The following is a 23,511-nucleotide window of genomic DNA, read 5'->3' as shown; positions in this document are numbered from 1 at the left end:
AAATGTGGGAGTGGGAAAACTTAGATTTAAAGTGACAGAGCTTGGGTTAAAGGAGTAACCCTGTTAAAAACATCACAGTCCTGGAAAAACAGAGGTCTTACAACAAAAACTCTCCTCCCTTCTTCAAATGCAGCTTCAAACCTGCTCAGTGCGTCCTTGTCAGCTTTTCCATTCTGCCAGAGTAACCCACTGATCAGGAGTCCCTCTGCCCCAAAGCATCAGGGCTCCCCTCAACTTTGCAGTCAAACTTTTCAGGCATAGGTGGTGGCTTCCACCGTGGTTTTTTTGGGAGCAGGAAAAAAACCACACTATTGCCCTTGTGAAATTTTCTAGCTGTCCAACCAAATGAGATTTGGTGAATAAAACCCGAGACATCATCAAAATATAGAGATTTTCCATCCATACTTCTTCCAAGAATTAAAAATATAACTGTAAGTGGGTGTTGGAGCTTGACAAGGGACAACACAGGACCTGTCCTGCAAGGTAGTGAATGCCACCAGCTCTAGCTGAAGCCCATGAAAATCAGCAGCTCTCAGCATTTCATACCAAGCAGCTATTTCAGCCTTGCTTTCCTCACAAAAAAAACCCTGCCTGTATCACAGAGGCCACAACCTCATTTTTAATAGGTAGCCCTCAAGACTTGGAAAGAAAAGGGAGCTTTTCCAAATCATCAAACAATCAAATGCTGTTATCAAACAAAGGTATTTCAGAATGGGGTGGCTTCTCCTCCAAAGATTTAAAAAAAAAAAAAAAAAAAAGGATAACTGAACCCAGTTTTTCATTGGGTCTTCAAAGAGGTCTTCTGAGAGGGAAGCACAGAGAGGGAGGGACAGGCTTACAAATACAAAACCTGAGTATTTAATTACCGGTCTGCACTGTATGAATGATGTGCTGTTTGGCTGCCAGCGACCTGGTCTGTGGCCCTGGGAAACTCCTTGCACCCCTGGGCTGCTGCCTTCCCTGCCCGGCATTGTCAGGTACACCTAGGGACAAACCCTCTCGGGAAGGTCCTTGCTTTAAGGCACTACGCAAGAGGCACCACAGCTCACAGTTCCTATGGGCTGGTCAAGCAGCATGGGACCTCAACGTTTAAGGCTGTCTCATCATGAAGATACAAATGGTGGAAACTACCTTGAACACTAGCCTTGTCACAGGACCTTATCTCATCCTACTCCCGATATCCATAAAGCCCTTGACTCGGGGTGATGTTGCAAAGAGCTGCGGGTTAGTGCCTCACGTACAGCGAATATTTTTATGGCACCATTGTGAAAACTACCTTGAACAAAGACAAATCTCTAACTAGTTCCATTGACTTAGATCACCAACACACTGAGCCAACTGCACTGTGGAATAATAAGGACATCTATTCATCTCTTGAGTGTATTTTCACCAATCAAACTTCCATTTTCCTAATATTAAAGATTTGGTATGACATCACAAGAGAAATTTTTGTATCCACCGAAGCCAGATGAGACTCACAATCATTTATGGCCATATTTTTCCTGAGAGACTGTCTCACAAACAATCAGAGAACATCTGCTAGAAAGCATTTTAAAATGAAATCTGACCTACAATTCAACTCTGTGGCAGTGGTTTGACTGTTTAAATAAATGCATGCCCTTTAAATCTTAAATTATGAGATAGTTTGTTGAAAGTGTAATGTATTTAGCTTTTATCTAATAACCTCCAGAAATGTAATCAACCCCTCCTTAAAACAGTTCTGAAAGAAATGGCAAAAATGAAAATGGAACCTTTTTTCATTAGTCATAAATAAAATGACAGCATCAACCTCTAGGGGTTCGAGAGATGTTCCATTGAGAAGTTTTCCAGGATTCAATGTATGTGCTTTGGGAAGGTTAGTTTAGAAACATGTCCGGTGTAAATATTGTCGGTAAACACAAATCCATCCTACAGAAATAAATTCCAGGTTTAGCTGGTTTTGTGCCTGTTACTATTTTGCTGGTTTCTACAGAAAGTGGAAAAATCTAACCGCCTGTCCAAACATTATATTCTTGAGATTGCCAGATGCTGAATGCATTTTCTGCAGCATTCAGGTACAAACCTGAGTTTAAAATCAATGCGTTCTGATATTAAAGCCTTAAAGCAGGATGTGTGATCTGTCATTACGACAGATTTAATCCTACTACTAATATCTTCAGAGCTTCTTTGGCCCCCTATGCAGTAGTTTCATTTTATTCATAGCATTTAGAAATTAATGACTTTTCCTTCGTATTAAGAAATGCAGACATCTTTAAATAATCCAGCAGGTACATTGACTCTGTGATGCTGCCTGCCCACATGTTTGGACAGTACTTATGTTTTTCTTAGCTTGGGGGAATTAGAGAAGGAAAGAGGTATGTTTTTTTTGAAGTGCCATAGTCACTAAGCCCTTAAAGCACACTCTGAATCGCACTGAAGCCGACAACGTATTTCCACTGACTTAATATTAAAGCCCTATTCACTGTCAAGCAGAGCCTTTGCTCTCCGGTTGTTTATATACTTCCTAAAATTACTCATTAGCAATCGGTTGTTATGATCTCCTCCATTTTGTATATATTATTCACTGGCATGCAAATTGAAATTCAAACATCTGGATGTAATCTAGGCAGCCTCTGAAAAGTATATTTCTGAGTGACTTCCCTTATGTCTGAGCCTTACATCTTAATTAGTCAACTTTTTAAGCCCATGAAATCATCATGTGCAAGCCAGAATATCTCTCAGCTAATAGCTTGTGGCGTGAAAGATCACTGCAAATAAGAACAGTTCCTTAATGAGCTATAATTAGAAAAGGACTAAATTATAATATGCAAACAGCTTTGTATAGACAGAAGGGAAGACAAATGAAAGCCCCTTTCATGTCATCTTTACTCCCATGAATAATCCTTATGGCCCTTTGAAGTTAGTAGTACTACCCATATACATAAAAATTACTCCTGAATATGAATTAGGTTGGGCAAGGTCACTACAGACATCAGCATGGAAAGGTAGGTTATATCAGGACATCTCCTAGTTTAGGTTGGGGAGAGGGGAGTTTTCAGCAGGGTGGGATTTAGTTAAATCCATGGAAATTAGCAACCATACTCACCAATTGATTCTGGTAGGCAGTAACAGCTGTAAAAACTGTCTCTGGGAAGATAAATGTCCTGAACTCTTCTGATTTCAGATTTAGCAAAGAAGCTGTGTGATCCTTCTTCTTAATAATGTGGACCCTTGGCTGGTACTTGTGCATGGAGTTCAAAATGATCTGCAAGAAAGAGTGAGAAGGCACTGTCCTGAGAGGAAGGTTAACTGGACCCTTGAAGGCTATAAAACTGTGGGGGAGAAAAGAGATCTAATTAACACTGCAGGGGAGACATCTGAAATCTAACCAGCCAGGGGCTGATTTTCAGAGCAAAATCTCCAGCTCCTTTGGGCAGTTCCAGAAGATGAAGCTGGAAAAGCAGTTATCCCAGGAGCGGGTTTCCTCTCACTCCTACACCACTGGTGAGCAGACATTTTTTTGAAGCATAAATACCTGTTCCTACAGGTGAGGTGTTTTACATACAGAATTTGTCATTGCTAGCATGTGCCCCAGTTTGCAGGTGTCAGCTCCAGGTGTAACTATGCAACTCTTGAAAGCTCATGACCAAGAAACCACACTTGCAAAAACATGCAGGTGGAGAATGAAAACAGCCAGGAACCTCTCAAAAAAAAACAGAAAAAAAATAAAACACAACCAAAAAAACACCACCACCAGCAGCACAAACTGGCTGACCAAAAATAAACCTCCCCAGGTGTTTTTACAATGGCAAACCTTTAAAGCAGCAAACCTTGAAAGCAAACTACTTCATAGATGCTCTTCACCGCAGACTACCAAAAAACGAGAGCAAGGAGGGAAACCAGTACAGAACTCCAAGATGACCAGGTTTTGCCATTTTATCCTCATTAATAACTGTTTACAAGCTCCCAAAATAATTCTAAACCTAAGGTACCAACTAACCAATTTCAACGTTCACTGGCGTCAAACCCGGAGTCCCACTTGCCTCAGTCACCGCTGGCCGGAGGCCTGTTTGGCTGCCTCTGACCACAGTATTACAATATAAGAATTAAATACAGAGCTCGGCTCACACCAGTCCTTGTTTTGGATATAATCACAGTCAAAAGACGAAATTGGCAATGGTGTGGGCGGTTCTATTTTGCAGGGGCCATAACGACGCTACAGCCAACTCCGTACATCTGGAATAGCTAATGTGCATTCCTTGGGAAGTGTTAACTTCAGCTGAAACGCAGCAGAAGTGGCGCAGTATTTCATGCTAACTCAGTCAATGAGAAAGGTTGGATGTTGCAGTGGAGTGGAGACCTTAGAGACAGCTTTGTCATGGCTAAAATTTCCATCAACATTTTCTTTGCTTCTCCTTCGGGGCCAAATATTTCTAAGACTCCCACTGTCACTTTGCAGGGGCCACACAGCGAGAGGAAAGTCATTACAGTGATGGGGAACCATCATCCTGAAAGTGTTGCCTGTCTGCTTTTACCAGCTCAGATCCTTTCTCAAATCACTTTGCCATTTTATATACGCACACACACAACGGCTTTGACCTTGCAGTTCATATCTTGCCATTAATGCCTTGCCTCAGCACTTTTCTCTCTCTCTGTAAAATTTTGTCTTACCAGCCTAGTCACTTGGGCTGCTCTAAGAAGCTGGAAAAGACATTTTAAAGGACAGTGTATGGATCATGGTGAGCTTACTGAGGGGCTGGCCCACAGGGCTCGGCACTTCCCATTGCCTTTCGTGGCCACGTTATCCACACCAAGGCATTCCATCTGAGCAGCAGCCGAGTGGAAGGAGGAGAAGGCTGTGACGGAGCAGCTCTGACACATGCCCTTTTCTTTCACTCCTCTGTGAATGCAAATTATGATAAAGAAACTCCATTTCTCAAACAAGACCACTTAATTCCTTATGAAAGTTTTCCAAAACCGAAAGGGCACATGAATAACATCCCCTGCCACGATGCTCCACCCCATGTCTTCCCACCAGAGGTAAGTCAGGTCATTCAGGTATAAAACAAGTACTGAATGCAGCCAGGAGGTCACAAAAGACCCATGGCCAAGGTTAAGGTCACTATTTCCTTCACGTGAGGGTCTGTGTACATCGTGCTCCATCTGCATCCCTGCACAGGCTGCCAACGTTGCAGCACTCACTGATATTAAAGTCTGAAGGATACTGCACAAAGATACCCCTTAATATCCGTGCAACTTCTTATGTTAGGACCATCAAAACAGCCTAAAGAAGTTAGATACACAGGGTGCATCTCACAGAGTAGCCCCCAAGGGTGGTCTCAAAGTTCAGGCTGTCCCTCCGCTACCTGCATGGTGCAGCTCTCAGAAAATCCCTGATGCCAGCTCTGTGATACTCATGCTGATGTGCCCTAGGAGAAACATCAGATGAACGTATACTGATGGCAGCCCCCCAACACACTCTTACTGGTCACAGTAAGTACAGCATGGTCACAGCCCCCAGCCATCCCATCTGCCTGCGTGCTGACAGCCTGTGGCAGGGGAGATGACCAGGATCCGTCCTTACAGGATCTTGCTTGCTGTAAGGTCAGGCAGGTTTGTAGGCATCTGGCTCCCACTGGCTACAGCTTGGTCCCAAGAGGCAATCTGGATGCCAGCTGCAAAATCCCCTAGGTGGCTTTGAATTCAGGAACTATGCTGTGAACGCGGCTTCCACATTCACCAAAGAAGAGTGTTACCAGTCTAAAAGCATGGAGGTTCCTAACTTCTGCCAGGTTGTCTTAAAAAAAACCCAAACCAAACCACCTGGGCATAGCTCCCTGTGGCCATTCTGAAAGCCCTGCTTTCACAGTTACTCACTGGCCATGTTCACACCTTTGTGCTTGCTTTTGCAAACGTTCATGAGTTGAACTTTGCTATCATAAAGGCCAGAAAAGCAATTTCGACAATGTATACGCTCATGGTTCACCACACCATAAACCAGAAGAGATGCCACCCCAGCTAAGTGCAACCAAAAGTCCTAAAAGAAGCAGTCTGCGTGAAAAACATCACCAGAAATCTGGAAAAAAAAAAAAACAAAAAACAAACCACATTCATAAACGTTCCACAACCAGAAAAATGGGAATTACTCTCTCGACTGTAAAAATCCAGTGACAGGAGCCATTTCCTTCCTCTGGTAAGGATATCTCAAAGTGTTTCCATGGAGCAAGCTGTATGTCATGCACACAGAGATAAGACTTCTGCCTGATGCTTAGGGAGAGTATGTACATAGCTATGGGGTTATGCATGCTGCTGAAGATACACAAGCAAAGATGCACGCCAACTCCAAAAGTCTCGGAATAAGAGAAAACAAACAAATGCTAGAACAAACAAATACTTCTTTTCTCTGCAGATTCCTTTTCAGGAAATGAACCACCCTACAACTAAAACACCACAATTACCTTAACAACCCAAACTGTCTTCTGGAGGATGGAGAAAGCAAGCAACTAGAACAAACTGGAATCAGGTTGGATCCAGTTTCTCTACCTATAACTAGTATTTAAAGCGGGTTTTTAGGTCATTAAAACTTCCTCAGGAACCAACACATCTTATCAAAAATAATTAATATTTTAGCAGGTCGATTAAAAAGATCTCATCAGTAAAGAAGGGCTCTTTCAAGCTGAAGGGAGAGGTTTCAGGAGGCATTTCAACTCTCCCCTTCTCTTAGTACGTGGGAGCTCAGAAATGCCATTGGCCATAGCACAGTGAGCCCTCCTTAAAGGCTCCAGAGAATGAATGTCTTCCTTAATTCTACTGAGCATCCAATGGTGGTATTTACATAGCTTCAATAAGGCAGCACATAAAACCTGACACTCTGATTTGGAACATAAAACCCCACAAAATATTAAAAAGGGAGTGCTCTGTGAAGGCGTAACGCCTGTCACACAAACCTCAACGTGGGATCAAGCCTTCAGGGCTTATTCTTCACAGAACATGCAAAAATTCCCATCGACTTCAGCTGTCCAAAGCCTTCACATAAAAAATGGGATCCACCTCTGCTGCTTCTTGGAAAGTTAATCGGGAGGCTGCATCTCAAACACTACGGAACATTTTCTCCCACTGCCTGCATTTGAGATGATTACGTCTGCTTGCTCTGTCACATGTCTCTGTTCCCGACAGCTTCTCAGACCTACTTCTTTTTTATACTCATCTGGGCTTCTGGGAACTGCACCGCTCCTAACTAGTTTGCAATATACTGCTGCGAGCCCTTTATTAGAGGCACACATGGCCCCTGTTATGATGAAAAATGCTTCTTTTTAAATGCGCACGTATACTGCTCTATCATCACTTGGTGATAGAGCCCACAAATCTTCAGCTTTGCCCTTCTACAGATTATGAAATAAAAGAGAGGAGAAAAAAAAAAAAAAAGACATTCTCCGCTAGTCAGGAAGGGAGCAACGGTGGGAACACGATTCAAGAAAAATATACCCACAGACAGAACTTTACAAAAGAACACCACACAGGTATCTATCTGGGCTTTCGGGGTTTTAAACTGCTTTCGTTGTCGTTTCCAGGATGTATTTTAAATTATCATGGCCGTGGTTCAATTTTTAGGTTTTGAAACGAGTGAAAATTGTCTTTCGGGTGAGAAGCATTTGCACAGAACACAGCTCAGACAAACAGCCACAGTCTGAAAAGGCAATGAATACCACACTAGGGGAGGGATTTTGCATACTGTGTATGCCACAATTATTCAGCTTTACAGGTTAGTTACCCCTACACATGCTTCAGAGCTCAAAATCACTCCTCTCTTCCCGATACCTTCTTTACTAACACTGCCTTTACGCTCGTTCTTAACTGCCCCATTCTCAGCCAACAACCCTTTCAAATCCATCCCCTTGCTCCTTCAGCCTTCCCCCAGGGAACCATCGAGCCTAGAGGCAACACCTTTAGCTCTTCCTTTGCAATTTGGAGGTGCTACCAAGACGTACCTCCACTTTACACACACTTTTGAGGAGGGAACAGGACAGACAACACTTTTTCTTACCACCTACCATTAGACAGACACATAGCTAGAAGAGTTGTCCCCACTAATGCAGCACAGCAGGAGCTCATGGCCAGCAGCACCGCACCTTATTTACCAGCTTCCAGCCTCAAGACTTGTGACAACAAACTGGTACCGATCAGATCTGGGACCTATCTCCTTTAGATGCCCAAGTCCACCTTGTGGCACCTTGACTTGCAGGTAGCCTACAGTTATTTCAAGGGCAGCTGAGGCACACACATTCGGTAGCCCTTGCTTTGGTGTCCCACCGGTATTTTCTGCTGACTCTGTGCTCATGCTGCATTGACTCTGGAAGTACAAGAGCTCTTATCGATGAACCCAGCCCTAACAGGGTGCCTGTAACAAGAGTCAGCTTCCAAGCACACATGTAAAAACGTGTGAGCTTGCTAGCCAGTGCACGTGACAGAGCGTACTGCCAAGTCATAGCAAAATGTGGGCAGGAGCATGACAAAACCTCACTTGCCTCCCTTCTCTCCCTCATTTTGATGCTCAACTCCACCCAGAACTTATCACTGACGGATGTTCTGCCTCTGACGGCAGTAGAAGCACTATTTGAACACTTGCGTTGACCTGGGCTCTACCTTATGAAAGGTAAAAAACCTGATTTCTGAAGCCACCTGTTCCTCTACAACAGAGATTAAAAACCCAACATGTCTAAGCTTCACGCAGCATCCTCCACTGTGGTACGAAGGGCTGGCCAAGAAAGGTGTAACATGGGGGCCACAGCAGCCTTTCCCCATTACGGTCTCTCTCCCACAAGCTTAGCCCTGTGATAGAGGCAAGCAATTCCCCTCTTGTGGTTCCTTCACCCTTTCCCACCAGGAGGGCTACTCACATGGCCGTGCTGATCCAGCTCGTTGTTGGTGAGTTTGACTTTTTCGAAGGACACCATCTGCTTCAGCAGTTGCTCTCCCGTGAACGGGGAATCAGGGTGCACATACAACCTAAAAAAACACAGGGAAAAGGCCTGCTCATAAAAAAAAATCTCACCTCTTGGCTCGTGTGTGGGCACCACCTCTGTATGAAATTAAAAGGCGAGTAATATCTTGCTTTCAGGATATGCAGTGGTTTCACGGATGTGGATTTCCTGAGAGCTTAGGGTAATACAGAGCAGCTACTCAAACAAGACACACAGAGTCTCCCCCAAATTAATGAATGCCTGAAATACAACCATTAATGAAAGACACTAAAGCAGATGACTTGAGTTGTTTAATTCACCAGAACACAATGAAGAATCCCATGTCCAAGTACTAGATTGCTCTCTAACCATACGTATAATTTTATCTAGTTATCTAAAATGGAGACATTAACTAACATTTGCTGTTGTGTCTTTTCCCAAATGAAAAATTGATCGTGTCTTTCCCCACAGCTGTACTAACAAGCACTTAAAATAACAATGACTAAAGCTCCGAGAGAAAAAACACGCTGTCATTAGAGAGATAATGGGGGAATGTAGATAAAAATGCATTTTTCTTTATATGTAACATTAAGCCGTGATAATGATTTTAACCTGCACTCGATCACACGTTAGCTGTGGTGACGTCTGTTTATAAGAGGTTGAAGGCTGCAGTCCAGCACAGTGGTCTGACATGAAAAAATTAATTGCAGCTCTGTAATTAACTAGCCACCACTTGGGAAATTAAGCAGAAGAAAAGGAAGCATAGAAGACATGTAGATACAGTGATATATACATTATGACTAGACTAATTACAAATGCCAGGCTATTTAAAAACAACAATTTTATAGGACTAATGTATTGCTGAAACTTATTTAACTCAAATGTTCTTTTCTGATAGTGAATTAAGAGCTGAACTAGACCTTCAGCTAGTGCAAACCAGACCTGTTCTGCTTCTGTCGGTGTTGGTCATCACTCCTGAGGGCCTGACTCTCATTTCAGGTCATGTCTTTGGCCACACAGATGGATTTCTTCCATTAGGTGGGTGGGGCAGCACTGAGATGCCGGGTTAGGAAGATAAACATTTTTTGTAGTTGTTGAGTTACGATTTTGGTTAGGCAAGAGGAGAATGGAAAAACCACTAAATGATGGGGCATAACTTGCTGATAGACTACGCTGCTCCCTAATCAAAGAATGTCCATACTAAAGACTCCAGGGAGCACAGCTCTGTTGCTCAAAGAGGAAGGAGATTTGATCCTGCACTCTCCATTTTTGCCAACAGAATCCCCAAGACACACTGAAACTAAAGTTTTACTGGCACAGCTCGCTTCAGATGTGCAGGATGTTTTCCTTACGTCGATCCGAAGCACAGCTTGGCTGGCATAGCTGTGTCCACGGGAGGGATGCTGAGCCAGGGTTCTTGTTGCAATCAAATATTCCCAGCATACAGGCATCCTCACTGCTATGGACTCTGCTGCTTGCACTGCAAGGCTCATGAAAAATTGTGATGCATCTGAAAACCCAAGACCTGGAATCCTGTTATGTCAAAAGAATTTTACCTCTTATGAAAATTCACTTTGCCTTCCTGTAAAAAAATGAAAATCTAAATCTTTAGAGCCCTGAATTAGAGAAGGCAAAACAAAAAGAGTCCCAAACATGTCCTGCAACTTTTGAGCCAGTCTTGTGATATTTTTTGTCGGAGCCTGACTCCTAATTTTGAATGTCTGGATAGCTAATAATGTTTACTGTGATCACAGAGTGTCAGGTTCAGCAAGGTTTTGCTAATTGGGACCAAAAAGCCAAACTATTTCAAATATGTGCTGAGGAATGAGTAGAGATCTTCATGTGTCTAAAAGCTGAGCAGAATTGTTTTATACCATACGCTGTTAATGCTTGGCACTGCTTTCAAACTACGAAGTGCCTGGGTGTTAGCAGAGCGCTAACGGGAAAGTCACTGAAGGATGAGCACATGAATATGGTTACATAAATATATTAATAGACCTTGCTTTCCTTTACTGATTTGCTACACGCTGTCGTTCCCATTGCAACTCGTGGTTCCACCTGGTGAGCTACACCTACATGCACGCTTCTACAGCCTGAGCTTGTACACCTCGGAGAAGAGGGTTAAAAACTACACATATCGCCCTCCGAAGTAGAAGTCGATGAGACCGTGAGTGCACATGAGCAAACGGGTTAGAGAAATAAACGTGCACATTCCAGCGCAGCACACGAGGCTCCCCCAGAAGTTCGCGCAGGCTCTGCTGCCTAAGGCTGGCCGGATGCGAAGGGCTGCTCGCTTCAATTCACAAAGGCTTTAGGAGCCATATTTGGATGTGAATTCGCTCCACAGTATATAACGTTTCATGATATATGCAAGGTTTGGGTACTGCTTCCTTCTTGCATATTTTGGAATCTGACACCGCGCTCCTTCTATTTAGTTCAACAGTTGGTCTGGTCCTACAAGCCCTGCGCGTGCTGCTTTTAATTACCTTAACATCTCAAATACTTTGGAAAATATAACATCTTTTAAAGATTTCCTACCTAGAGTTCTCTGTGTGTAAACACTTATATAAACTTCATTAAACAAATGATTGTAGCAAAATACACTTTAAAAAAAACAGTCAGACTTTAGAGTGAAAGAAAGGAGGTGGAAAAGGAAGAAGAGCGAAAAAAGGTACATGCTGAAACTTATTAAACTGATGTTTCACATTGTCTTAGCAATTTGGAAGAACAAACATAAAATATCACATAGGAATTCTATCCCCAGATAGCACTTCACTAGATTTACAAAAGACTCTCTGAAAAGTATTATTATTTAAGTGTTCGTTGCAACATAAACTTGTCTTCAACATTGACAGCAGGAAGACAGGGATAAAACTGGGTTTTGTAGGAAGTTCCCTGAAGGGCTAATCTTTCAGACAGACTCACAGAATACTTATTAATTTTGAAAAAAAAAAAAAAAAGTTGCCTTAGTGTTGAAAGTTATTTTTGTAATGGAAAGAGCAAAACATCTAACGGGTTCAATCCTGCAAAGTCTTACACCCCTGCACAACGTGACTCCTGAATAATTCCCCCGATACCATTGAGCCTGTGCAGATACGGGCAGTGATGTGCATGGGGAGTTAGCACCTCGGTACCAGCACCCAGACGCTAAGCACACATACACCCCTCACTGACACCTCTCAAGTAAGGAGAGCCAAAACCATGTGTTTGGAGGGCAAGAAATCATAACTTCATTAAGGGCTCCTGTCACTGGAGCAGGACCAAACCTGTTTCAAGACGGGAGGAGTACTACTTTTAATCTGTTTGAGCAAGACTGAGGCCTCTCACCTCAAAAGATGCATTAACGCTCTAGAAAAAGCACTAGTAATACAAACATTGGCACACTGAACCTCTTGACATCCTTTTTCCTCACCAAACAGGAGCATAAGAAGGAGAAAGTGCATAAATGTATGTGTAAGTACCGCTCATACAAAGAAAAAGCAATCTGTGCCTGTGCTATGATCAATAATCTTTTGCCTAAGCATCCTGAAAATGAAACAGGAAAGGTACGTGTTTGCATGTAGGGGCAAAACATCCTGAAAACCTCCGGAAAATGAAACAGCACAGGTATATATTTGCACATAGGGCACTAATCTATCTGATGGGGACCTTAAAGAGCTGTCACAGGACGATGATAAATATTAAACTCCACGAAGGCTTGACCCCAGCTCTAAAACAGTCAGTAGGGCAGTTGCTAATTATTCCAAGGATCAATCTCTTGTCTTATACTCTTTTATTCCCTAGCCTATGCCAGATAGTGTGAATTAGACGTCTATTTAAAGGTATCCCAAAAGGCACTTGAAGGGAAAAATAAGAAGGGGAGAACCCTGCCTTAAAACTATTTCTGTCCCTCCTTTATTTCTTCTTTTGATGCTGACTCTTTTGGAGCAGGATCTGTGTTTTTTCTTTGGGTTTTGATCAGTGCCCATTACAATACGTCAAATGAAGCCCTCAGACGTTAACCACATTGCAAGAAGGAGTTTTTGGCCATGAAAACAAAGCCGACATAACTCCTAGGTTGCTGTCTTTAATCACAGCTTCTCTGCATGCGCTTTTTGTTTGTTTACTTCCCCGAGCCGCCTTTCCAGAGATCAGCAGTCAGCAAGATTTCAGACAAACTATTTATATGAAGAAAGTGTGCAAGATTTGGTCCCTATACTCACATGCAAAAAAAAAAATGCGCTTCCATTTCTTGCGTTTCACTTCTAATTTCTGTTTCTGTAATAAGCAAGTTCTTAATCCCAGGCTAAGGCACCTGGAGCGGATCTGTGTGCCTGCGCTGAGCCCTCCACGAGAAGTTTCTTTGGAGCCAGAGAGGCATCCATGTTATTTCCATATCTCCAGCTCTGACTCAGCAAAGCCGTTGGACATGTGCTTCAGTCTTACTGGACTTGGGGACTTAAGTACGTACTGAAGTGCTGGGCTGAATACGATGAAGTGTGGGTCTCCGCTGAAGTGCCCTCCTACCCTGCAGCTTAGTGCTGTAGCCCTGGTTTCCCGATGCTGAAAGGAATTAGTCACTAATTACATTAATGGAATGATTTTAGAAATTAATTTTCTACAGCGTTTTGTTTCTCTATAGAAAAGGGGCTGGGGGGGGGGGGGGGGGGGGAATTTTACTTGATTTTTTTTCCTGACATCTCAGAAAATAGCATGGTTACTTAACAAAAAAAACCCACAAAACTCAGTGCTGTAGAACTGATCCATACTTTGCCTGCTGTCTAAGAGACGACTAAAAGCAAAAATGAAATTATTAATTAGCAAACGCTGGATATGTTATCAAGAAATAATATAATTTCAAGCATAAACAGCGCTGAACTGTAACGCAGTATTTCTACTTGGACTTGGCTGGTGGTGCTTGGATTGCTTTAAATTATGAGGTCAAACACCGGGGGGCCAAACCCAAAAGACAAATCTTTTTTTTTTTTTTTTTTTTGAAGCTTTCTTATCTGAATTGAGGCAAACTTCATTTAAAAAAAAAAAAATTATATTAAAGAGCCTTTAGCCAAATCCTGCATGCCCTGCACATTCAGTATAAATCAAACCTCAAGCAGAGATTCGAGGCCGGATTCTGCATCACAGAAAATTAGGGTTTTGCAGTCAACTTTGTTGAGCACAGACTCAAAGTTTCAGAGTATTGTTTGCAAACAGCACGAAAAGATTAATAGCAGGTATTTATTGAAGAAAAGGAAAATAAAAAGTAAAGAAAATAAAAGAAAAAACAGCAGTAAAATCTACAAACCTTGCAGGGAGCGGAGGGTCAGCTTTTCCAGCCACTAACCAGGAAGACCTGTGGTAGGCATATCTGTATCTTTTATTGTCCACAGGAACTATATCCATTAACACAATGTACTTGGCTTCAGGATCCACTCCCGAGAAGGAAACCCTGATCGTAGGAAACATTCTCCTGAAATAAAGGCAAATCAAAAAACAAATAAGTGGATGGAGAAGAGAAATAAAAGAGCTTCTGAAAAGCTGCTAAAATCAATAATTATATTTAAACCACCTGAAAAAAAATTAAAGCCTCTATTGATTCTGCTTCAGCATGATAGAAGTTAAATCCTGTGTATCTCTAACATGCACAGAAAGTGCAGCTTGCAATCAGAACGATTTTTTTGGGAGCAAAAAGAAAAAAGGGTAAAAGCGAAAAAGTAAGGAAGAAATGTACTTTTGCCTGTCTGTTAAAAGCACACAACGATTTCAGAAAATAGTTGTACCTAAATCCTTAGAAACATGGATATTTTTTACGGGATCCATACTAGTGGTAGGGAAATATTGCAGAAATTATTTCCGCTAATATTCTCACATATTTTAGATGCATGTGCTTTTAAGCTTGCTGACGATATTTCTGAGAGGAATTGTCAAAACTAAACTTTCCTTTCTTCACTCAAATTTTGGCAACACACAACTTTAAAACGTAAGGTTTTGCCGTAGTCCAGAAATAAAGTTAAATAAATTTAGACAGTTTAAAACTTTGAACTTCAAATTGAAGATTTTATACGTACTTTTTTTAAAAAAACAAACAAAAAACCACAAAAAAAACCCAAAAAACAAACACATTCTGGTAGAGCTCACTAGTTAGAAAAAAAAAAATCATCAGGGACCTACATGAATAACAAGTAACATTGGGGATTATAAAACCCGACAAGACATTTGGTTCCTCCGGACTGCGTCTGACTGTCCCAAACCCCATTTTTACTGGTGAAACGGCACGGTTTGAGGTGACGAGAAAGCCTGGGATTCTTTTACACATTATTTGCAACCGAGAGTAAACCAAACCAAACAAGCCCTCAATTAATTCCCCATGACCCCGCGTTTCCCCGTGCCTGTACCAACCCAGCCCCGCAAAATCTCTGCGCAGCACGAAGGAGCTGTTAGCCACAGAGCAAATTATTGGGGGAACAACATCTCTACGCAGCCGCCGGGACCCTCCGGTTCGATCTCAGCCGGCCGCACCGCTCCGCACCCCGCTGCCGCTCGGGGCACGGCCCGCCGAGGGGCTTCACCCTCCTCCTCCTCCCCTTAGCCCATCCACGCCGCTCTCCCAAAATAAAAACTGCGGGGTTTTGTTTGTTTTGCCTTTTTTCTCCCCCTCCAAAACCGCTTTAGGAAGCTGCCCGGAGGAGCCCCGGGGCTGTCCAGCCTTACCTCCCGGATTTGGTGATGATCATCTCGGTACCCAGTTCGTGAAACTTGTCCCAGAGCTCTTTGGTCTCCAGGCTGCAGGAGATTTTGGCCATCTCCTCGCTGGGGATGATGGGGGTGGTGGGGATGAGGGGCTCGGTGCACAGGGACGAAGGGCTGGTGCTAAAATCCCCGTGAGGGTCCAGGCTGGACAAGTCACTCAAAGGTTGGGCGCAAGAGGATTTCTCAACGAATTGTTCTGCAGGGTTGAGGGAAGGGGAAGAGAGACGGGATTCAGACAGGACGGGATTCAGGCAGAGTCAAAAATAGCGAAAATCTATTTTTTAAAAAAAAAAAGGATAAAAAAAAGGCATTCATCGTTCAGCTGCCCGCATATCCGCGCTGTTTCTTAGGCGTCAGCTCATCAGTTGAGGGCAGGGGCGGCGATTTTCGGAGATGAGCTCCGGGAAGAGCCCGCAGCGGCGCCTCTCCCCGAAGGCGCCCGGGGAGAGATGCCCGGGGGGCGGCGAGGAGCAGCGCGGTCCCGACCGCATCGCCGCCCGGCTATTACCCGCTCCGCGGGGTGCGGAGGGGCAGGACGGGTCCTGCGCACTGCCCCCCCCCCCCCGCAATGTCACTAGTTCTCATTAAAACGGGAGCGCTCGGCTCCGGGGGGCTGCCGAGGGCCGGGGTCACGGTGGGGGAGCGCGGAAGGCTGCTCCTAAATTGCGCCGCGGGCAGAGCGCGTAACACAGAACACGAGCGCGGCCGCGCAGGCTCCGCGCTTCTTCCGCGGGCAAGAGAGCTCCTAACGCTAACTCAAGGCCGGGCGCCGGCTCACCCGCCCGGAAAGCCGGGTCTGCCGTGCCTCCCGGCCGGTTTGCCGAGGCTGAACACACTCCGTTGGAGAAACAGGCTCCGGGGGAGCTGCGTGCGGCCAAGCAACCTGCGCGGGTGCGGTAGCTGCCGCCGGCGCTTGGCCGCCCGCCGTGGCTGGCTCCCGCCGACGCTTCCCCCCTGCAAGCCCCGGGAGGGTTCGGAGGGTTCAGCGGCTCCTCAGGGAGTTTCAGCCCAAGGAGAGGACAGGAGGGAGCCGATGCGGGGGTCTCGGCACCGGGATGCGGCGACGGATCCGCCACCCGGAACCGGGAGGCGCAGAAACGCGCCCTGCCCCGGCAGGGAGAGATTTCACCCGCATCTCCGGTTGGTAAAAGCCGAGCTACAAGCAATGGTTTCCCTTCGATTTCTAACTGAACGGCGTGGGACAATGAATTTAAAAAAAAATGAAAAATTAATTGAACCAGCGTTTTTAGAAAAAAAATAAATGAAGAAAACCAGCTACACAAGACCGTGTAAACATATCAAACGGGAATACTACAACCCTCCCGGCCTGCGTTACCGCCTAGACTAAAAAATAAAGTTTACAATGAATCCCTGGACTACGTGAAATCTCTCGAGTCAGTTCATTAGACAGAGCAGAGGCTGAGAGAGATGCTTTTTCTAAATTTGTATAGGATTGAAAATAATCTTGTTCAGTGGCGCCCTGAAAGCTTAATACTTTTTGTTGTTGTTTTCTGCGAAATCTTGGGTACATGCAAGGACCATGAGCCGTAGAAATTGCGAGGGAGGAGGGGAAGATGCTTACGTTTTTTAAAAGTCTTCGGGAATCTGAATCGAGGCAACCGAATAAAAGCGAAATCGCTTACCCGAAAATCACGAGGAATTACTACAAAAATCCTCCCGCTCGGTGTAGAGTAGAACAGTCTATACGAGCCTACACCGAGTAGCTGTGGAGCGAAGGGATTTTCAAGTCTACGCACAAGTTTTACTACGCCTTGTAAGCCTAGGCAAGATACCGGAGATTCTTTTATTTGCAGTAAATATTTAAGCGGTTCATTTCCTACCAGTGAAGTGTAACTACCTTAGGGTGCGAGATTATTCTACGGATAGCGAAGCTGGATAAATAAACGGCGTAATTTAAGAGAGAGGAATTTCGAAGAATGGTTTGTGCTACAAACAGCCTCGCCTGAAAACGACGGTGGGTCATGAGGAGATTTAAGTGGCTTTCGCGGTGCGGTTTTTTCCTTCTGAGGAGAAACCTGCGGGCAGGGGGGGACCCGCCGCTGCCCTCCCCGGCTGCCGGAGCTTTGAGGAGGGCGAGCCTGAGCGGAACGCGGCTCCGCCGGGGACAGACAGACGGACAGAAGCTCACACACACCGGCGGTCACCCCCCCATCCCCACTCACCCAGCGGCTTGATGGTGCTCTCGGGGGACTCCTTGTCCTTGGAGCTGCCGCTCGACATGAGGGCGGCGATGGAGAAGGCGTTGGCTCGGGAGGAGAGCTGCGGCTTGGGGGGCGGCGTGTACTCCATGGCCACCCCGGCGGAGGAGCGGCGCTGCCCGGGCGGGAGCACCGCGGGAGCGGAGCGGCGTTACCGGGCGGGAGGCGCTCTGGGCCCGGCGCCGCGCGCTCCCCCGCCTTAACGCGGGGCCGCGGAGATCCTATCGGCCGGCGGCCAATCGGCGGCGGGACACGTCAAGGGCCCCGGCCCGGCCGCGGAGGCGGGCAGCGGCAGGAGGAGGAGGAGGAGGAAGAAGGAGGGAGGAGGGAGGAGGGAGGGGAGGGCAGGGCTGTGCCCGCCCGCGGGGTGGGCAGGGGGCGGCCGGCCCTCGGCGGGGGCTCCCAAACGCCGCCGCTCCCCCCTCGGGTAACCCAGCCCCGCTCCCCGCCGAGGCCCCGGCTGCGGTTCGGGGTGTGCCCCCCGCTCCTCCGAGCCCCGGGGCGGGGAAGGGCAGGCCACACGGGCGGGGATGCACCCGAGAAGGTCCCTAAGCTGTTCGCTTTGTCGAGGCAAGAATCAGCGGAGAGATGGTTCAAAGGAGGAAAAGGCATTGTTATTCTCTCGTGCGTGCGGGACAATTTTCTATTTTAAATTCAAATTTTAAAAGCCCACAATTTTTAAAGCGGCCATATCGCAGTTGTGTGCCTTCTGCTGGGACAGACGGTTCCTCAAGGCTGACGGTGCACTTGGTTTTCCTACAGCCGCTCCCAAATATTGTCATCCCAATCAGATGTATTCGCCCCGACCGACAGTTTTCTTCAACTCCCTTTCATCGTCTTCAGCGAACTAGGCGGTATTGATCAAACACATAAGAGAGAAAACCGGGGTGGGCTGATGGTGCCAACGAGCAGATTATTCCAAGGCAATAATTTAAGTAAATTGCTCACCAGTACTCTTTTAAACACATCATGTAAGCATCCTCCCGTAAATAAAAAAGCGGGGAATTTAACTAAGGTCCTTCAAATAAAAACAGGACTGGAAAGATTTGCTCGCGAAAACGACTTAAAAGGACACGCAAATTTCTAACTAAACTTCCAACTTCTAAACCTAGAACAGAATCCGAGGGGCTTTTAGCATTCAGGCTTGTGCCAAGAGGCGTGCTTTTTTAAGGACTATCCCCGGTCGGGTACAGATCTATGCGACTCCTATTCCTGCTGAACTTAATTAATTAATAGGGAGAAACAATTCTTCGGGTCACCCTTCGCAGCCAGTAAAGTGGGCAACACAAAATAGTACCTTAGCGGTTTGAAATGACCGAGAATGAACCGCGGTTTGCCCTTTTATTACCTGAATTTGCTAATAGATAGAATAGAATATATATATATTCTATCACAAATAGGAGGTGCATATTTAGAAGTGCCTGAAGCGTTTGGCAGAGGATTTCAGCGTGGCCCGCAGTGGTCTGGGGGGCCCGGTCTTGCCTGAGGAGTAAGCTGGGGAGAGGGGGAGGAAGAGCCCCGGCACCCCCGCGGCCGGGGAGGCAGGAGACCCTGCAGCAGCCAGGTCAGCAGCTCACGAAGCATCGCCTCTCGCCACGGCGAAAACGAGACGAACGATTCTCCCGACATCAATCCCAAGAAATCAATCAAACAAAAAATCCCCAAACCGCTTTACTCCGAGGGACATCCCTCCTTTTGACCGCGCGGTTTCCCTGCGGGACAGCCCGGCTCCCGGCGTTCGAGGGGCGGCGGCGGCAGGACGGGGGTCCCGGGGGTCCCGGCCCTTCGCTCCCTTGGCCCTGCCTGAAAAGGAAGGTCCGGCCTGCCTGAAAAGAAAGCAAGGGAGGGTACAAATAGTCTGGGGAATTATTCGCTTCACCCTTCCTCTGGTGGTTGGGGGGATGCCTAAGACCCCTTTGGTTTCCTACCTCTTCTATGTGCCGCGCAAATAAGGATAATAAATCCAAGCCCCCGTCACCGTAACAGCGCGGATCCTGAAAAAAAAAACCCAAACCCTCTCCCTTTCCCCCTGCTCAGCGCCGTCCCCGAGCAGCCAGATGGTAACGTACCTGTCCATAGCAGGAGCTGCCCCCGGTGTGCCCGGCCCGCGGGGGCTTAGGGGAGGGGGGCGGCGGGTGCCGGGGAATATTTCGGTGCTGACCGCGCCTGGCTGGAGAACCCCGACGTGCGGGGACCGGCTCAGCCCCGGGGGCTGCGGCAGCGCCCGGACCCCTTTCTGCTTTGCCTCGCCGCAGGATTTCCAGCCCCGCGGAGTGACCGGTCACTGCCTTTGGCTGGGGGAGAAGGACTCGGGCCCGGCGGGGGGAAGCGCTGCGCGGTGAGCGGGGCACGGCGCGGCCGGGCGCGGAGCGGCTGGGCAGGCGAGGGGGAGACCGAGGCCACGGCGCGGCCGTGGAGCGGGGACGGGGCTGGCGATCGCCTCCGGGCAGGGGGTTGCTCCCCCGGGAGAGGGACAGGCCTTGGGGACGTGCGGGTCCCTGCTCGTACGTTAGAGATCAAATACCAGGGTGGAAAGAAACCGGAGGCTTCGTTTTGTTCTGTTTTATTTTATTTTAAACGAGGTCCATCCACACGGGACGGCTCTTCTTCGCTCGGTTAAGCCGTGCAAGCTTTCGCTCTGTCCCACGAGAATCTTTTATTTTCTTAGTTTTCCCCTCGCTCCGCCTCCGATAAGGAAATGAGCCTTGTCTAGACGTCCAGCGCACCCTCTCTTCCCCCGTGGGCGATGAATGGAGCTCGGCTCCGGCCGCCTAATCCTCGCTGAGGCTCCCTCCCCCGCCGGGGCCGAGCTGGGGAGACACGCGGATCCGGGGACCCGAGTGGGGAAGGGGAGAGGGACCGGCTCGCCTGGGCTGCTCTGCCGCCCCTGCCCATGACCCTCTCCGGGGATGGGGGGGTTTTCATAGACGGGGATGTGTCGAGGGGACACACCACTGCCCCAGTGCTCTTGGTCCCCCTCTGCTTTCCCAACCAAGGGGATGTAATTAATTAATCCCCGCTCGCCCTTTCTGGGGGATGCGAGCCGGAGCAGCCGGTCCCCGCCGTCCTCCCCAGCGCCCGTCCCCGCTGCAGCCGGGCACAGAGCGGCTGTCACCGCTGTACCGATCCCGGTCCCGAGAGGAGAGTTACAAACGCTGCTGCACCCGAGCAGGGCGGTTGCCTTATATGCACCCGTTTAAATTAAATCCGTTGTTATTTCTTTATCCGTGCATAAAGAACACTCCATCTACACCGCCGAGTTTGTTTTCTAGCTAGCAAATCCAGGTGTTGGTCCCCAGTGCCAGTCTGGCATGGCAGAGCCATTTCATTAGGCTTCATTATGCTCTCAAAGTACCTTTCCCCCACCTCTTTTCCGTACAGAGCTCCTTACTGTCTTGTGCTCCGGCAAAAACCAGCGTGAGGGTAATCGCTGCGGGTAATTGCTGCACACCCCGTTGCGTTCGTTCAGTTACCAGCTTTAATCAGTATTAGATCTCGGTTTCACCGTCAGGTTTCAAACAGGGAACTTGCAGCCCCCCTCCAAAACGTCCCTCTGATCCCTGGAAAGCAAAGGCGAAAACCTGATCCCGTGAAAACGATGAACGCCGCTCCCTCCCGGCCCTTTTCGCACCTAGCTGAAATCACGGCGGCAACGAGACACCGGGGACAGAAGTCTGCGGAAACCCTCCAGGAAAACTAGCGTCCTGCCGAGCGGGAGAGATGATTTCAGGTGCGCCTTGGCTTGGGCGACCTGAGCTCCGACACTGCGCGCTTTTTGCGCGGCCGCGCAGCCCGGCCGGCGGGCGGGGTGTGCGGAAAGGGGCGCAGACCGGGTGGAGGACCACGCTCAGTTTTTAAGCAACTGTTTCACGCAGTGATGAGGGGGCCACAGCTTTTTTTTTTTTTTTTTTTCCTCTCCAAAAGCCCCCCACGCCGCGCACATCACACCGCAGGGACAAACCTGTGCGCAGCCCTGCGGTGGCACCCCCGGGGCTGTGCCCCAAACCGGCTCCGGCGGCTACTTGCCCGCAGAGCATCGAGCTGAGCTGACACCCGCTCCTCTGCCAGCCGCCCCTTGGGATAACCTGGCGTTTGCATCCCATCCCTCCTCCTCCGTTACTTCCCCGTCTCCCCTCCGGAGCCGTCGCCTGTGCAGAGGGCGAGAACACCTTCCCCTTTAATTAGGAGCCTACGGCTGCCGAGACCCTCACTGCCGCCTTCCCATCCTGACCACTTCTGGCCCGGTGCTGCCGGGAGCCGGTACCGGAGCCTTCATCCCGCACCGCCCGCTGCAAGGTACCCTGCGGTGCTGCTTTCGGCTCGAACGCGTTACCGCCTCGGGAGGGCAGGAGTTAAAATCTTTTCTTCTTCGTTTTTTCCCCCCCCCTTGTAGATGACAACAACTTGTCCTGTGTTAAGAATCGTGTTTCTTCTCTCGGGCAGGGTCGCAGGAGCTCCCGTTCACGGCTTGCGAGCGCATCGCTACTGTACAGCGCGATGGCTACAGGGCTCCCCGGCTCCGGCTCTGCTCCTCTGCAACCTTACGCGATTATCCGCTCTGCTTTCAGGCCTTTTTTTTTTTTCCTCCTCCGCTGCACATAATTATATTGCTCTCTCCGCCGGATTCACCCTCTCTTTGTGCTCCCCGGTTTCGGAGCGAACCCCGTTCCCAGCGCTATTTCTGGGGCGGGGGCATCTCCCCCTCGCCGCCGCCGTCAAGGCAGAAACCCAGGTACCCGAGATCCAATTTCACAACAAAAACATCTCAATGTCACCTACACCGAGAAGGTGGCTTATTGGAGCAAAATGCGAGGCATTTTAAACCCATTAGGCATCTCCCTGATGCAAATCCAATGGTGGAAAGAGAAAGGCTCTATTAAGACCCGAGGGCTGACAATTAGATTATAGTCCAATTGCCAGTGGATAATGTGCTAAAAGCTTTCCCACTTAGTGTAACTCCTCACTGAAAATTATTCACACTTTGCAGGCTGCTGCACTCCTGAACGGGAGACGGAGTCCACGGAGAGCGCGGACGGCTGGGCATAGCTGAACGGACACACGGACAGACACCCGGACACACAGCCGGGAGGATCATTAAACACATCCCTCCTGATCAAAAGCCATACAGCAAATCTGCTTTTGGTGCAACCTTGCACACAAGCTACAGACACGCGAGGTAGATGCATCCATAGGCGTGTAGACACCTATTGAAACGTGCGATACACACATCGGCACGGCAGCTGGGTACGATTAGACTTTAACGCCCCTTTCACGTGCAGAAAATACACTGTATTTTCCATATAAATCTAAAGTTTACGCTTAATAGAAGCGATGACATTTTTATTAAAAAAAAATAATAATCCGAGTTTGGCTACCCCACAGATTTTTTTTTTTTTTTTGCTTTCCTGCGGTTTAAAACCGTCACTAAAAGCTGATGACATTTTCACTACGGGTTTGTACTCCTAACCGCTCTGCAGATAGAATTTGAAGGCAGCAAACAGGCAGGGGATGAGGAGTTTGCGGCTGCCAGTACCGCTCCTGCCCCCGCCAGGGGGGACCCTCCGGGGGGACCCTCCCTTACCCGGCGGGGCAGGACCTTGCACCCCTGGGAAGGGGATGCTCCATGG

At 47.7% G+C, this 23,511-nt stretch overlaps 1 protein-coding gene across 1 annotated transcript in view; it reads right to left on the bottom strand.

Moving 5' to 3' along the window:
* Nucleotides 1-17,975, bottom strand: part of TBX20 (T-box transcription factor 20) — a 35,341-nt gene extending 17,366 nt beyond the window's left edge. The window contains exons 1-5 of the mRNA XM_068405398.1: nucleotides 17,849-17,975; nucleotides 15,627-15,861; nucleotides 14,221-14,385; nucleotides 8,877-8,985; nucleotides 3,086-3,244 (exon numbers count right to left, since the gene is read on the bottom strand). Coding sequence (XP_068261499.1) covers nucleotides 3,086-3,244; nucleotides 8,877-8,985; nucleotides 14,221-14,385; nucleotides 15,627-15,861; nucleotides 17,849-17,975 — 795 coding nt within the window. The remainder of the gene's footprint in view (nucleotides 1-3,085; nucleotides 3,245-8,876; nucleotides 8,986-14,220; nucleotides 14,386-15,626; nucleotides 15,862-17,848) is intronic.
* Nucleotides 17,976-23,511: the final 5,536 nt, after the last annotated feature.

Source organism: Nyctibius grandis, chromosome 7 (assembly GCF_013368605.1).
Source record: "Nyctibius grandis isolate bNycGra1 chromosome 7, bNycGra1.pri, whole genome shotgun sequence".
Classification (NCBI taxonomy): domain Eukaryota; kingdom Metazoa; phylum Chordata; class Aves; order Nyctibiiformes; family Nyctibiidae; genus Nyctibius; species Nyctibius grandis.
The sequence above is the reverse complement of the archived record's forward strand: the minus strand, read 5'-3'. Positions and strand labels throughout refer to the sequence as shown.